Below are 13,797 nucleotides of genomic sequence, written 5' to 3'. Positions count from 1 at the left end.
GTGTCCCCGTGCAGGGTGACCAAAACTGTCCCGTGTCGCCCCCCACCTGGGGCATTCCCAGGCTCTGGCATCTGGATTTGTCCCCCCCTCCCGGGGCACACGGGGACCATCCAGCCCCGCCAGCACCCCTCCGTGTCCCCTTGTCTCCCCCTCCCCCCCCACGACGTTCCCGCAGCCCCGGGGTCACATCAGCTCCCGCGGCCTTGCCCTGCGTCACCGGTCAGCGGTGACGCCAGCCGCCACTCGACCCCCGCGTCACGGCTGTTCCCGCGCCAGCGTGAGTCACGCTGTCCGTGCGGGGTGATGCCGTCCAGATGTTGGCCGCTGGCCACCCCCCTCTGGCTCCGGGCCACCGCCGGGGCTGGATCCGGCCAGCGCAGGGACATCGAGCCAGGAGGAACGCTCCCCACCCCCACCCCGAGTCCCTGCCAGCACCCAGGGGTGCCCCACGGCTGGGGGACGCCGGAGCCGGGGATGATGGAGCTGGGGATACTGGAGCTTGGACTGATAGAGTTGGGGGGGGTACTGGAGCTGTGGATGCGGGAGCTGGGCAGTGCTGGAGCTGGGGACACTGGACCTGGGCAATACCGGAGCTGGGGATGATGGAGCTGGGGGGATGATGGAGCTGGGGGGATATTGGAGCTAGGGGGATACTGGAGCTGGAGATACTGGAGCTGGGAATGAGCTGTGGATGCTGGAGCTGGGCAGTGCTGGAGCTGGGGATGATGGAGCTGGGGATACTGGAGTTGAGAATGATAGAGCTGGGGGGATACTGGAGCTGGCCAGTGCTGGAGCTGGGAGATGCTGGAGCTGGGAATGCTGGAGCTGAGGGGGATGCTGGAGCTGTGATCCTGGAGCTGCAGATGCTGGAGCTGAGAGATGCTGGAGCTGGGGACACTGGAGCTGGCAATATTGGAGATGGGGGGATACTGGAGTTGGCCAGGGCTGGAGCTGGGGGATACTGGAGCTGGGGGATGCTGGAGCTGGGAATGACAGAGCTGGGGGATGTTGGAGCCAGGGATACTGGAGCTGGGGATACTGGAGCTGCAATGCTGGAGCTGAGAGTGGGGGGTGGTGCCGAAACTGGGAGATACTGGAGCTGGAGGGGATGCCGGAGCTGGGAATGCTGGAGCTGGAGATGCTGGAGCAGGGGGGATGCTGGAGATGCTGGAGCTGGCGATGCTGGAGCTGGGGGGTGCTGGAGCCGGCAGACCCCAGAGCGGGCGGATGCCCCAGTTGCGGGTGCCGCACCTGGCGGATGCCGGAGGCAGTGGGTGTCACCCCGAGCCGGTGCCGGATCCCCGGCACGCCAGCTGTGCCGGATGCCACAGCCAGCGGACGCCACATCCCGTGGGACGCCGGCTCCGGCGGACGCAGCCCGTGCCAGATGCCGGAGCCCGGCAGACGCCGCGCGTACCGGGGCCACGGTGGTGCCAGGCCCGCGGTGGGCTCCGCACCCCACCGGTGTCACCGTTCCCGGGCACGCGGCCCGCGGGTGCGGCCCAGCACCCGCTCCAGCACCGGCACCGCCACAGAGCCCCTTTGTGCGCCCGCGGCGCCCGGTGCCGCCGTCGCCCTCGGCGCGAGGCCGCGTCACCCTGTTGTCCTCTCCCCCGGGGACGGCGGCGATGGCACCGGCGCCAGCACCCCTACGGGGACACCCAGGGTGCTGGGGTGTCGGGGCAGGAAGGGTATCCGCGCCCAGTTTCCCCAGTTCCCAGAAGGGTGGAAGCAGGATGCGGCCCGTGTCCTGCCCGGAGAGGCGGGGGGGGGTGGGCAGGAGGTGACTGGGGGGGTGACACAGCGGGAAGCGAGGACACGGGGAGGGATGGGGGGCACGGTGGGGTGTTAGGGGGCGGGGGGGGCTGCAGGGTGAGGGAGCCCCCCCCCCGGGGGTGCCCCCCAGTCCCGTGCTCGCCCCCGGCACCCCAAGGCCACCCCCGGGGGTGCCCACGATGACCCCGGCCCCCACCACCCTGGGGTGCCCTGTAGCCGTCCCAGTGATGGGGGGTCCCAATGAGGGGGGTCCTGGCAAGGGGGTCTCAGTGGGGGGTCCCAGTGAGGGGGTCACAGTCAGGAGGCCCCGGTGAGGGGGGTCTCGGTGGGAGGGGGGTCCTGATGAAGGGGTCTCGATGAGGGGATCCTGTGAGGGGGTTCCGGTGATGGGGGGGGTTTCCAGCGAGGGGGTCCCAGCGAGGGGGTCCCAGGAGTCCCAGTGACGGGGGTCCCAGCAAGGGGGTCCAGGAGTCCCAGTGAGGGGGGTCCCAGCGAGGGGATCCCGGTGAGGGGGGGGGGGTAGCAGCGAGGGGGTCCCAATGAGGGGGTTCCCGTGAGGGGATCCCAGCAAGAGAGGTCCCGGCGAGGTGGTCCCAGTGAAGGGGGGGTCCCGGTCAGGGGGTCCCGGCGAGGGAGTTCCCGTGAGGGGGATCCCTTGGCCCGGCCCCGCTCCCGAGGGACCCGGCTCTGCCTTCCCGGAACGGCCCGGGACGGACGGGGGGGGGGGGGGGGGGCGCTTCCCCCCCCCAAATCCCCCTCGCTCCGCCCTCTCCCTCCCGTTAAAAGGCGGCGGCGGCGGCGGGGGAGCCGCTGTCGCGGTTCTGTCGCGGTTCTGTCGCGGTTCTGTCGCGGTTCCGTGGCGGTGCCCGGGCCATGCGCCGCGCGCTCCTGGCGCTCCTGGTCGCTGTCGCCGCAGCCACCGCGGCTCCCGGTCCCGCGTGTCCCGTGACGGAACCGGACGAAGCCGGGACACGGTCTCGAGTGGGGACCTCTCCCCTCCTCTCCCCGAGGAGAGCCAAGGTACGGCCGGGCCGGGCCGGGCTGAGACTGGGATGGACTGGGACGGGCTGGGATGGAACTGGGACGGGTTGGGACTGGGATAGGCTGGGATGGGACCCGGACGGGATGAGACTGGGACGGGACCGGGACGGGATGGGTTGGGACTGGGATGGACCAGGACACACCAGAGCGGGATGGGCTGAGACTGGGATTGGCTGGGACGGGCTGGGATGGATCAGGACACATCGGACCGGGGTGGGCTGGCTCTGGGATGGACTGGGATGGGCTGGGATGGGACCGGGACAGGCTGAGGCTGGGATGGGCTGGGACAGGACCAGGACGGGATGGGACCGGGACGGGCTGGGACGGGACCGGGACGGGCTGGGACTGGGATGGACTAGGATGGGCTGGGCTGGGACTGGGGCCTATCAGGATACACTGGACCAGGATGGGCTGGGATGGGACCGGGACAGATGGGACTGGGATGAGCTGGGACGGACCAGGACACATCGGACCGGGATGGGCTGGGACGGGACCGAGACAGGACGGGGCCGGGACGGACTGGGATGGGACCGGGACGGGATGGGAATCCGATGGGCTGGGATGGACTGGACTGGGATGGGATGGACCAGGACATGTTGGACCGGGATGGGCTGGGACGGGACCGGGACGGGCTGGGCTGGAACTGGGATGGGACTGGGGCGGACCAGGACACACTGGACCGGGATGGGCTGGGCTGGGTCCAGGATGGGCTAGGACTGGGATGGGCTGGGATGTACTGGAACTGGGATGGACCAGGATGGGCTGGGCTGGGACTGGGGCGGACCAGGACACACTGGACCGGGATGGGCTGGGGTGGGTCCAGGATGGGCTAGGACTGGGATAAACTGGGATGCGCTGGGACAGGCTGGGATGGGACTGGGACAGGCTGGAACTGGGATGGGCTGGGATGGACCAGGACACACCGGACTGGGAGGCGACAGGCTGGGACACAGCAGATGGGGACCAAGATGGGCCGGGACTGACTGGGGCTGTGTTGGACTGGACCCAGATGGGCTGAACTGAGGGGCACTGGGGGCAGGGGGGCACTGATGCGTGGCCCAGAGGCACCGGGGGGCACTGGGCTGGCACAGGCACGGTGCTGGGGGCACCAGCCGGGGCCAGCCCCCCACCCCAGCGCCCCGCTTCCCGGCAGCGTTTCGCCTCGGAGCCGCGGTACGTGGAGATGCTAGTGGTGGCGGACGAGTCGATGGCGCGGTTCCACGGCGCGGGGCTCCGGCGGTACCTGCTGACGGTGCTGGCGGCGGCCGCCCGCTCCTTCCGCCATGCCAGCCTGGGCAACCCAGTGGAACTGCGGGTGACGCGACTGGTGGTACTGGGCCAGGGCACGCCCGGGCCCCCCATCACCTCCAACGCCGCCCGGATGCTCCGCGACTTCTGCCAGTGGCAAAAGGGGCTCAACGTCCCCGACGAGGACAGTCCCCTCCACTTCGACACCGCCATCCTCTTCACTCGGCAGGTGCGTGTGGGGCGGGGGGGTGGCGGCTGGGGGGGCCTGGGGGGCTGCTTGGGACCGGCAGGGTCCCCGGGTGCCCCCCAAGGTGTTTGGGTGCTGGCCAAGCCCCCGGGCTGTCCATGGGTTTTGGGCCTTGAGGGGTCCATCCAAGGAATTTGGGCGCTGGCCGGGTTTGGGGGGTGCACCCGAGCCCCCCCCCAACACCCCCATCCTGCCCCTAGGACCTGTGCGGGGCGGCCACCTGCGACACGCTGGGCATGGCTGACGTGGGCACCGTCTGCGATCCCGAGCGGAGCTGCGCCATCGTGGAGGACGACGGGCTGCAGTCTGCCTTCACGGCCGCCCACGAGCTGGGTGAGCAGCGGGGGCCAGCGGGGATCGGGGGGGGTCACCCGTGAGCCCCCCCCCCCACCTTGGGGCTGACGCCACCGTTCCCCGGCGCAGGCCACGTCTTCAACATGCTGCACGACAACTCCCAGGCGTGCCGGGAGCTGAACAGCCGCTCCGGAGCCACCCGTCGCGTGATGGCTCCCGTCCTCTCCTCGCTGGAACCCGGCGAGGTGTGGTCCCCGTGCAGCGCCCGCTTCATCACCGACTTCTTGGACAACGGCCACGGTACGACCCGGCGCGGGGTGGGGGTCCCGGGTGCAGCCGCGTCCCGTCCCGGTGCCCTCCGGGACCCCCAGTGCAGCGGTGCCGTGTCCCCGCAGGTCAGTGCCTCCTGGACAAACCTCCGGAGTGGCTCCAGCTTCCGTCGGCGCTGCCGGGCAGCGTCTACCCGGTGCTGCGGCAATGCCAGCTGGCCTTCGGGCCCGAGTCGCGGCACTGCGGCGACCCGCAGCCCCCCTGCGCTTCGCTCTGGTGCACCGGCCACGTCGGCGGCCGCTCCGTCTGCCAGACCAAGCATTTCCCCTGGGCGGACGGCACGCCCTGCGCGCCGGGCAGAGTCTGCATGGACGGCGTCTGCGTCAGCGTCGGCCGCGTGCAGGAGCTCACCGTGAGTCCCGGCGGGGCGGCGCAGGAGGCGGTGGGGTCGGCACCCGCCTGCCGGCTCCGGTTTGACGCCCCGGTTGTGGTTTTTTTTTTTTTTTTGGCTGCAGACACCCGTGGACGGTGGCTGGGGGCCGTGGGGGCCGTGGGGCAGCTGCTCGCGGACCTGCGGCGGCGGCGTCCAGCTCTCCCACCGCGGCTGCACCGCGCCGGCCCCGCGGCACGGCGGCCGCTACTGCCAGGGCAAGCGCACCCGCTTCCAGTCCTGCAACGTGGAGGAGTGTCCCGGCAGCACCCGTGAGTGGGGACGCCCCGGCGGGGTGGGCAACGGGGACGTCACCGGTCCCCGGCGCAGGCCACGGAGGGGCTGGGGGGCTGCCGCCGGCGCTGACCACGTCCCACCGCCGTTGGCAGCCCTCGCTTTCCGGGAGGAGCAGTGTGCCGCCTACAACCATCGCCCCGACCTCGTCAAGGGGCTGCCGGCGCCCCCGGACTGGGTGCCACGCTACAGCGGCGTCCCCGAGCGGGACCGGTGCAAGCTGACCTGCCAGTCCCAAACCCTGGGCTACTACCACGTGCTGCAGCAGAGGGTGAGCGTTCCCCCCCACCCCCCGCCTCCACCCAAAACCGGGCGCCCCAACGGTGCCGCCGGCGGGCGCTGAGGCCGTGCCGTGTGCCACAGGTGGCCGACGGGACCCCCTGCTCCCCCGAAAGCACGGGGGTGTGCGTGCAAGGCCGCTGCATCCCCGCCGGCTGCGACCGCGTCATCGGCTCCAAGAAGAAGTTCGATAAGTGCATGGCGTGCGGCGGCGACGGCTCCGGCTGCGCCAAGGTCTACGGCTCCTTCGCCAAAGGCCGGTAAGCACCTCCAGGCCGACGGCGGCGGCGGGGAAGGGTCACCCCGCGCTCCGCCACCGTCCCCAACCCCGCTGCGCCCCCGCAGCTTCGGCTACAACGACGTGGTGACCATCCCGGCGGGCGCCACGCACATCCTGGTGCGGCAGACGTCGGCGGCGGGCGGCGAGGACGTCTTCCTGGCGTTGCGGCGGCCGGCCGGCGGCTCCCTGCTCAACGGCGGCTACGTCCTGGTGCCTTCCCCCACCGACGTGACGCTGGCGGGCGGCGCGGCCCTGCGCTACAGCGGGGCCACGGCCGCCACCGAGACGCTGGCGGGGCGGGGGCCGCTGCGCGAAGCGCTGGTGCTGCAGGCGCTGGTGGTGGACGAGCGGCGCCCGCCGCGCTTGAAATACAGCTTCTTCGCGCCGCGGGCGCCAAAACGCCCGGCGGAGGCCTGGGAGAAGCAGAAAGCCGAGATCCTGGAAATCCTCAGGAGCCGCCGCGGAGACAAGTAGCCGGGACGCGGTTCCGCCGCGGAGCGATCGCGGCAGCGCCTATTTATTCGGTTATTTATCGCCGGCATCGAGCAGCCCCTCGGCAGAGCACCGGCGGGCTCGTGTCACGTACGGGACAAACCGCATCTACCTCAGCCCCTCCGCGGGCAAAGCGGGGGGGGGGACGCCCCCGGGGCAGGCCCCAGGGACCCCCCGCCACCCACCCACCCCGCCTGCGGCCCCCCGACGCCCCCAGCTGTAATTTATTTACATAAAATTATTTAAAATTATTTATGGAGCCGGCTGGGGCGGTGCGTGGTGACGGACGCAGCGGCGCCGGGCACAGTGACGCCCCACGCGGGGCGGGGGGGGGGGGCAGCTGTTTCCCGAAATTCCCTGGCCCCGAAAACATCCCTGCGTGGAAATCCCCCCCCCCAACTCGAGTCCCCTGTGGAGCCCCGCACCCCGGGATCGTGGTGGGCAGGGTGCCCGCTGCGCCGGCTCGGTGCCGTGGGTGGGGTGCCCGGGTTTTGGGGGGGGCAGATTCACCCCCGTGGGGGGGGGGGTGGCAGAAGTGTGACCCCCCACCGGCCCCCCGTGGGGGTCCCTGCCCCCCACACCTCGCCCGAACACCCCCCCCCAGCCCCCGGTTGAGGAGCTGCTCGCTTTGGGGGGGGGGGGAGGCTCGTGCGTGACACGGGCACGACCTGGGGGTGACGGGGGTGTCACCGCGGCCACTCGTGTTGTCGGGACACGGGACGGGACGGGGGACCCCAGGGAGGGAGCCCGGGGCCTGAGGGAGGCAGCGGGGTGGCCGCGGGACGGGGTCACGCGTGGGAGGAGGGTCACGCGTGGGGGAGGGGGTCACGCGTGGGGAGGGGACCCCACAGCGGGGCCCGGCGACACCCCGCCGTGACGTCATCAGCAGGGGCGGGTCCGACACGACCCTCAAAGGAGGGGCGGTGGCGTGCGCGGTTGCCGCGGCGACGGGACGGGGGCGGGGCTTACTCTGGACACGCCCCCCATCCGGGCGGCCCACACGGAGCCCCGCCTCCTGCCGCCGGCTCGTGCTCCCCCCCCCCCGCCCCCCGCCGCCCCCGGGTCCTTCCGCCCGCCGTCCTGCCCGGCCGCCCCGGGCCCGTGTCCCGTCCTCGCCACCCGCTCGGGGGTCCCCGCCCGCTCCCCTCCGCCGCACCCGAGGCCTCGTCCCCCGTTTGCCACCCCCACTCGGGGACCGCGAGGCCCAGCCCGCCCCAGGGCCCCGCCCGGAACCGCCTGGGCCCGCCCGCGGGAAGGCGCGGCGGGGAGGGGGGGGGGACGGCACCGGCTGCCGCACGGCCCCTTTAACACCGGTTACGTCAGGGAGTCCCCGCCCACCCTACGTCGCCGCGCCGCACCCGCGCGCTTGCGCACCGTGTCCCTCTCGCTCCGTTCCAAGATGGCGGCGGCCGGGCGCAGCTGAAGCGTTTCCGGCGCCCGCGGGTACCGGACGAGGAGAGGGAGGGGGGGGGCGCGCCCGGGGCCGGATCCCCCCCCGCTGCTGCTCCCCCAACCCCTTTTCCCCGCGGCGCCCCGCGATGCGGCCGGGCTCTTTCGACTCCTCCCGCCGCCCCCGGTGATCCGGACCCGCCGGCGGCCCGGAGCGGGCCGGGCCGGGCCCCGCCATGCTGCGGCGGCTGCTGGAGCGGCCGTGCACTCTGGCTCTGCTGGTCGGTTGTCAGTTCGCTTTCGTGGCTTATTTTTCCCTGGGCGGTTTCCGTAACCTCACGTCCCTTTTCGGCCGGGCCACCGGACCGGTTTTCGATTATTCCCGCACCCACGACGTCTACGCCAACCTCAGCCGGCTGCTGCCCCGCCGGCCCGCCCGCCCCGACCCCGCGCAGCCGCTGCCCTTCTGCCCCGAGCGCTCGCCCTTCCTCGGTGAGTGCCGGGTGGGGGGGGCACACCCGGTGTTTTGGGGACCTTCGTGGGTGGGGCGGGGGGGGGGGAAGAACCGGCCCCGCGGCTCCCAGCCCGGCCTGACCGGTAGGGCCGGTTCGGGGAGCCCCCGGGGATCCCGTGCCAGCCCCCTCTCTCCCCGCGCAGTCGGCCCGCTGACGGTGAGCTTCAGCCGGGTGCCCACGCTGGAGCAGATCCAGGCGAAGAACCCGGCGGTGCGGGAAGGGGGGCGCTACCACCCCTCCACCTGCGAACCCCGCTCCCGCACCGCCGTCATCGTCCCGCACCGCAACCGCGAAACCCACCTGGGCCACCTCCTCTACTACCTGCACCCCTTCCTGCAGCGCCAGCAGCTCCAGTACGGCATCTACGTCGTGCACCAGGTGAGCGCCGGGGACTGGGGGGTCGTTGCGGGGGGTCACGGGGGGGCCCGCGCTGCAGCCGCTTGTCCCCGCGCAGGCGGGCAACTCCACCTTCAACCGGGCCAAGCTGCTGAACGTGGGGGTGAAGGAGGCGCTGAAGGACGAGGAGTGGGACTGCCTGTTCCTCCACGACGTCGACCTGATCCCCGAAAACGACCACAACCTCTACACCTGCGACCCCTGGAACCCCAAACACGTCTCCGTCGCCATGAATAAATTCGGCTACAGGTGGGCAAGCCGCCGGGGGCAGGGGGCGAGCCGGGAGCGGCCCTGGCTGAGCGTTGTGTCCCCGTGTCCCCCCCCCGCAGCCTGCCGTACTCCCAGTACTTCGGGGGGGTCTCGGCTCTCACCCCCGACCAGTACATGAAGATCAACGGTTTCCCCAACGAGTACTGGGGCTGGGGCGGCGAGGACGACGACATCGCCACCAGGTAGGACGCCGCCGTCCCCCCGCGCGTTTGCGGCCTTGCTGGGAGGCGCCGGCCGAGCGCTGGGGGGGGGGGGACGACGGGACACGGACGCAGCTGACACCCCCGGGTGACGCAGAGGCTCCTCCGCAGGGTGCGCCTGGCCGGCATGAAGATCGCGCGCCCGCCCGTCTCCATCGGCCACTACAAAATGGTGAAGCACAAGAGCGACAAAGGCAACGAGGAGAACCCCCACAGGTCCGGGGAGGAGGGGGCCGGCGGGGGGCGCAGGGTCGGAGGGGGGGCCGGCGAGGGGCTCCGGCGGCAACGCTCCCCATTCCTTCGTCGCAAACCTTCCAGGTTTGACCTGCTGATCCGCACGCAGAGGATGTGGACGCAGGACGGGATGAACTCCCTCACCTACACGCTGCTGGCCAAGCACCTCCACCCGCTCTACACCAACCTCACGGCGGACATCGGCGCGGACCCCCGCGCCGGCCGGGACCGCAAGGGGCCGGTGCCGGGCCACGAGGGCCAGAGGTTCCGCAGCAGCACCAGTCTTTTTCGGGAGGAGATGCTCCGCAAGCCGCCCCGGGACGTGACAGGGTGGGGTGGCCAGGGGCCGCCCGCAGCGGGTAACGGCACCGCCCCGGCACCGGGGATCGCTCAGCGCGACGCAGAGGGTGACGCGCGCCCGGGGAGCAGCGCGGCTGCGGCGCAGGAGGAGGAGGAGGAGGAGGAGGAGGAAGGGAGCCTGCCCACCCGCGGGGGCAACCAGAGCCTGCCGCAGGGCGCACGCTAGCCGCCGCGCAGACCGCTCGTGCTGCGGCCTCGCCGGAGAGACTGGAGGGGGAGCAGCAAGCCCCAAGGGGCAACTGCTGGCCGCGGGGCCAGTGTCCGGTACCGAGGGGCCGCGGGGAGAGCCAGGGGCTTGCCCACCCCCCCTCTCCCGGCGCCACGGGCGCGGGCGGCGCTGCTGGCGCGTGCTTATTTATTCTATTTATGAGCTGCTGCCTCCACCTTTATAAGGGATTTTTCAATAAAAATTAAAAAAAAAAAAATACTTTGTCCTGCTGCCGCCGCGCCGCCTGGTGCCGGGGAGGCGGGGGGGGGGGGGGACGGCGGGGCTCAGCGCGGCCCCCCCAGCAGCCGCCCCACGGCCGCTTTGGCGCCGGCGATGCAGTCGTTGACGGAGACGCCGGCGTAGGAGGCCCCGATGAGGCTGAGGGGCAGCCGCTGCTCGGCCAGGAAGCGGGCGATGCGCTCTGCGGGGACGGGGCGGTGGGCGCCTCGGCGGGGGCCAGGGGACCCCCCCGCCCCCCACGCCCTGGCCCCGCCCTTACCTGTGCGCTGCCAGTGGCCCAGCACGTACTGGGGGATGCAGGCCTGGGGGGGGGGGGAAGCAGCCAGTGAGCCCCGTGGGACCCCTCGGGACCCCCCCAAACCCCCCCCCAGTGCCGTCACCCACCTGTTGCACCCTGACGATGGAGCGGGTGGGGGCCACCTCCAGGCCCAGCTGCTCCCGCACGGCCGCCTGCGCTCGCCGCAGCAGCAGCGCCGGTGCCTCCGCCGCCGCCGGGTCCCCGAAGCTTTGCCGGAACCAGGTGCCTCCCAGCATCACCTGCGTGGCACCGTGAGCCCCCCCCCGGACCCCCCCGTGTCCCCCGCGCCGTCCCCGGCCGCTCACCGTCAGCCTCAGCGAAGCGGCGCCCGCGCCGTCGTGCTGCGGGAAGGCCACCGAGTCGTAGACGATGCCCAGGAGGGAGGCGTCCTCGGAGGAGGGCACCAAGTGCCCGAAACCCTGGGCGGGACGGGACGGGGGTCACCCGCGGGCGCCGGGGCTGCTCGCGAGCGCCGGCATCGCCCGCGGGCGCCGTCCTTACCGTGACGGGCAACGCGACGCCGTGGTACTGCAGGTTCACCACGCCCACGGCCGCGGTGGGGATGCGCCGCAGCTCCCGCGCCAGCGGCTCAGCCTCATCCGGCAGCACCTCAGCCAGCGCTGGGAGGAGACGGGGCGTCGGCACGGCTCCCTGCCCCGGGGCGGGGGGGACCGGGGCGCGGGCAGCCGCACCCCTACCTGCGGCCGGGAGGGCGCTGATGACGTGGTCAGCCGTCACGGCGCCGTCTGCCAGGGTGAGCTGGGCGAGGAGAGCGGTGAGGGGGCACCGGGAAGGGGTGCACGGCCCCCAAACCTCCCCCCCCAGCAGGGCCCTACCTGCCAGCGGCCGTCGGGACGGCGGCGCAGGCGGCGCAGGGGCGAGTTGCAGCGCAGCTCGACGCCGCGCGGGCGCAGGAAGGCGGCCAGCGCCTCGGGCAGGCTCTCCATCCCGTTCCGCAGCGACCACTGGCTCCAGCGCTCGGCCCGCGCCCGGCGGCTCAGCGCCGACTCGGCTCCGCGCTCCTTCCCTGCGGCTGACAACGGCGGCGTGTCCCCCACACCGTGCCGCCGCGGCGGCCCCCTCCGCGCGTCCCGGCACTCACCGGAGCCCAGCGCCAGGCCCAGCAGGACGGAGCGCCAGCGCCGCTCGGCCTCGAAGAGCGCGGGGAAGCAGGAGCGGACGCTCAGCTCCCGGCAGTCCCCGGCAAAAACCCCTCGGCACAGGCTGTCCACGGCGATGTCGGCCACCTGCGGGGACGCCGCGGGGTGAGGCTGGTCCCCGCCCGGGCGCTGCCGGGCCCCGATAAGCCCCCGGCGCTATCGCCTGCCGCAGGCGCCCACACCTCCTGACCGAAGCGGCGACGAACGAAGGCGTGCACGCTCTCGTCGGGCTCCGTCCCGGCTGGCGCCAGCAGGTCCCGCAGCCCGCTCCAGAGCAGCGCCCGCGAGAAGGGAGGCGCCGGCCGCAGCAGGCCCCTGGGGGACAGCGGGGGGCTCAGGGGGAGGGCGGCCCGCAGGCGGCACCGGCACGGTACCGGGGTGGGCGCCTACCCCAGGCCCGAGGGCAGCTTGTGCAGGGCCCCGCCGGTGTAGAGGAAGCGGTTTTTGGAGGCCGGGTGGTCCCCGGGGACGGGGAGGACGTCGCTCTCCAGGCCGAGCTCAGAGACCTGCGGGGACGTGGGCAGGACGGGGGACGGGCACCCGTGCGGGGACCCCACCCGGGGACCCCACCCGGGGACCCCTCCAGACCTCAGCACCCACCCCCTCCACCACCACAGCATCCTGGCCCAACCCAGGGACCCCCCAACACCCCGCACCCAGAGACCCTCTGGCACCCTGCACCCACCCCCACGGCCCCTCCTGGACCCCCCACCCCACCCAAGGCCCCCTGACACCCACTCAGGGACCCCTCCCCAGACCCGAGCACCCACCCAGGGACTCCCCAACGCCCTGTGCCCAGCCCCAGGGCCCCTCCTAGAGCCCCCCACCCCACCCAGGGACCCCTCCCCAGACCCGAGCACCCACCCAGGGACTCCCCAACGCCCTGCACCCAGCCCCAGGGCCCCTCCTAGAGCCCCCCACCCCACCCGGGGACCCCTCCCCAGACCCGAGCACCCACCCAGGGACTCCCCAACGCCCTGCACCCAGCCCCAGGGCCCCTCCTAGAGCCCCCCACCCCACCCGGGGACCCCTCCCCAGACCCGAGCACCCACCCAGGGACTCCCCAACGCCCTGCACCCAGCCCCAGGGCCCCTCCTAGAGCCCCCCACCCCACCCGGGGACCCCTCCCCAGACCCGAGCACCCACCCAGGGACTCCCCAGCGCCCTGCACCCAGCCCCAGGGCCCCTCCTAGAGCCCCCCACCCCACCCGGGGACCCCTCCCCAGACCCGAGCACCCACCCAGGGACTCCCCAACGCCCTGCGCCCAGCCCCAGGGCCCCTCCTAGAGCCCCCCACCCCACCCCACCCAGGGACCCCTCCCCAGACCCGAGCACCCACCCAGAGCCCCCAGACCCCAGCACCCCTCCCAGGAACCGCCCCCTCCCCCCGGACCCCAGCACCCTGGGACCCCTGCGGCGCCCCGACCCGAACCCCCGGGACCCCCCCATCGCCCCCCTACCATGTGCAGGGTGTCGGTGCCCACCACCCCCCGGGGGCGGATGCCCCTGGGCCCGTGCTCGAACACGGCCCCGTCGGGGGTGCGGGTGCTCTGCAGCCACCCCCCGAGGCGGGCGCCGGCCTCCAGCAGCAGCACCTGGGGACACGGCCGTCACCCCGGGGACCGGGACCCCCCCCCCCCCACCCCACCCACGGGGGGGACACGGCCCCCACGGACGCAGCCCCGCGCTCACCTTGGGCGGCTGGGGGCCGCGGACCAGGTGGTAGCAGGCGGCCAGGCCGCTGATGCCGCCCCCCACGACGGCCACGGTGGGCGGCATGAGGGAGCCGGGCCGGGGCCGCGCCGAGCGCCGAGCTACCGGTACCCCCGGCCCCGCTCCCCTCCCGCCCGGCGCCCGGGCTCGCCGGGCCCCGCCC

General features: G+C 73.2%; 3 protein-coding genes across 3 annotated transcripts; 2 read left to right on the top strand and 1 right to left on the bottom strand.

The window, feature by feature from the left end:
- The first annotated feature begins 2,618 nt into the window (after positions 1-2,618).
- On the top strand, positions 2,619-6,902 carry ADAMTS4 (ADAM metallopeptidase with thrombospondin type 1 motif 4). Its single transcript, XM_086768532.1, has 9 exons — positions 2,619-2,796; positions 3,971-4,294; positions 4,513-4,645; positions 4,736-4,906; positions 5,002-5,288; positions 5,392-5,578; positions 5,696-5,871; positions 5,964-6,139; positions 6,225-6,902. The coding sequence occupies exons 1-9, from the start codon at positions 2,650-2,652 to the stop codon at positions 6,631-6,633; spliced, it is 2,010 nt and encodes a 669-aa protein (XP_086624658.1). The 5' UTR covers positions 2,619-2,649; the 3' UTR covers positions 6,634-6,902.
- A 1,250-nt stretch (positions 6,903-8,152) lies between these two features.
- B4GALT3 (beta-1,4-galactosyltransferase 3) lies at positions 8,153-10,360 on the top strand. Its single transcript, XM_086768546.1, has 6 exons — positions 8,153-8,532; positions 8,698-8,933; positions 9,010-9,200; positions 9,281-9,403; positions 9,533-9,637; positions 9,740-10,360. The coding sequence occupies exons 1-6, from the start codon at positions 8,277-8,279 to the stop codon at positions 10,179-10,181; spliced, it is 1,353 nt and encodes a 450-aa protein (XP_086624672.1). The 5' UTR covers positions 8,153-8,276; the 3' UTR covers positions 10,182-10,360.
- Positions 10,357-13,780, bottom strand: PPOX (protoporphyrinogen oxidase). Its single transcript, XM_086768544.1, has 12 exons — positions 13,614-13,780; positions 13,382-13,516; positions 12,312-12,427; positions 12,104-12,236; positions 11,864-12,008; positions 11,598-11,794; positions 11,460-11,520; positions 11,263-11,381; positions 11,067-11,180; positions 10,848-11,000; positions 10,723-10,765; positions 10,357-10,644 (listed from the first exon to the last, which is right to left on the bottom strand). The coding sequence occupies exons 1-12, from the start codon at positions 13,698-13,700 to the stop codon at positions 10,508-10,510; spliced, it is 1,440 nt and encodes a 479-aa protein (XP_086624670.1). The 5' UTR covers positions 13,701-13,780; the 3' UTR covers positions 10,357-10,507.
- Between the last annotated feature and the right edge of the window lie 17 nt (positions 13,781-13,797).

Source organism: Chlamydotis macqueenii, chromosome 28, assembly GCF_036417535.1.
Source record: "Chlamydotis macqueenii isolate bChlMac1 chromosome 28, bChlMac1.mat, whole genome shotgun sequence".
NCBI lineage: Eukaryota > Metazoa > Chordata > Aves > Otidiformes > Otididae > Chlamydotis > Chlamydotis macqueenii.
The sequence above is the reverse complement of the archived record's forward strand: the minus strand, read 5'-3'. Positions and strand labels throughout refer to the sequence as shown.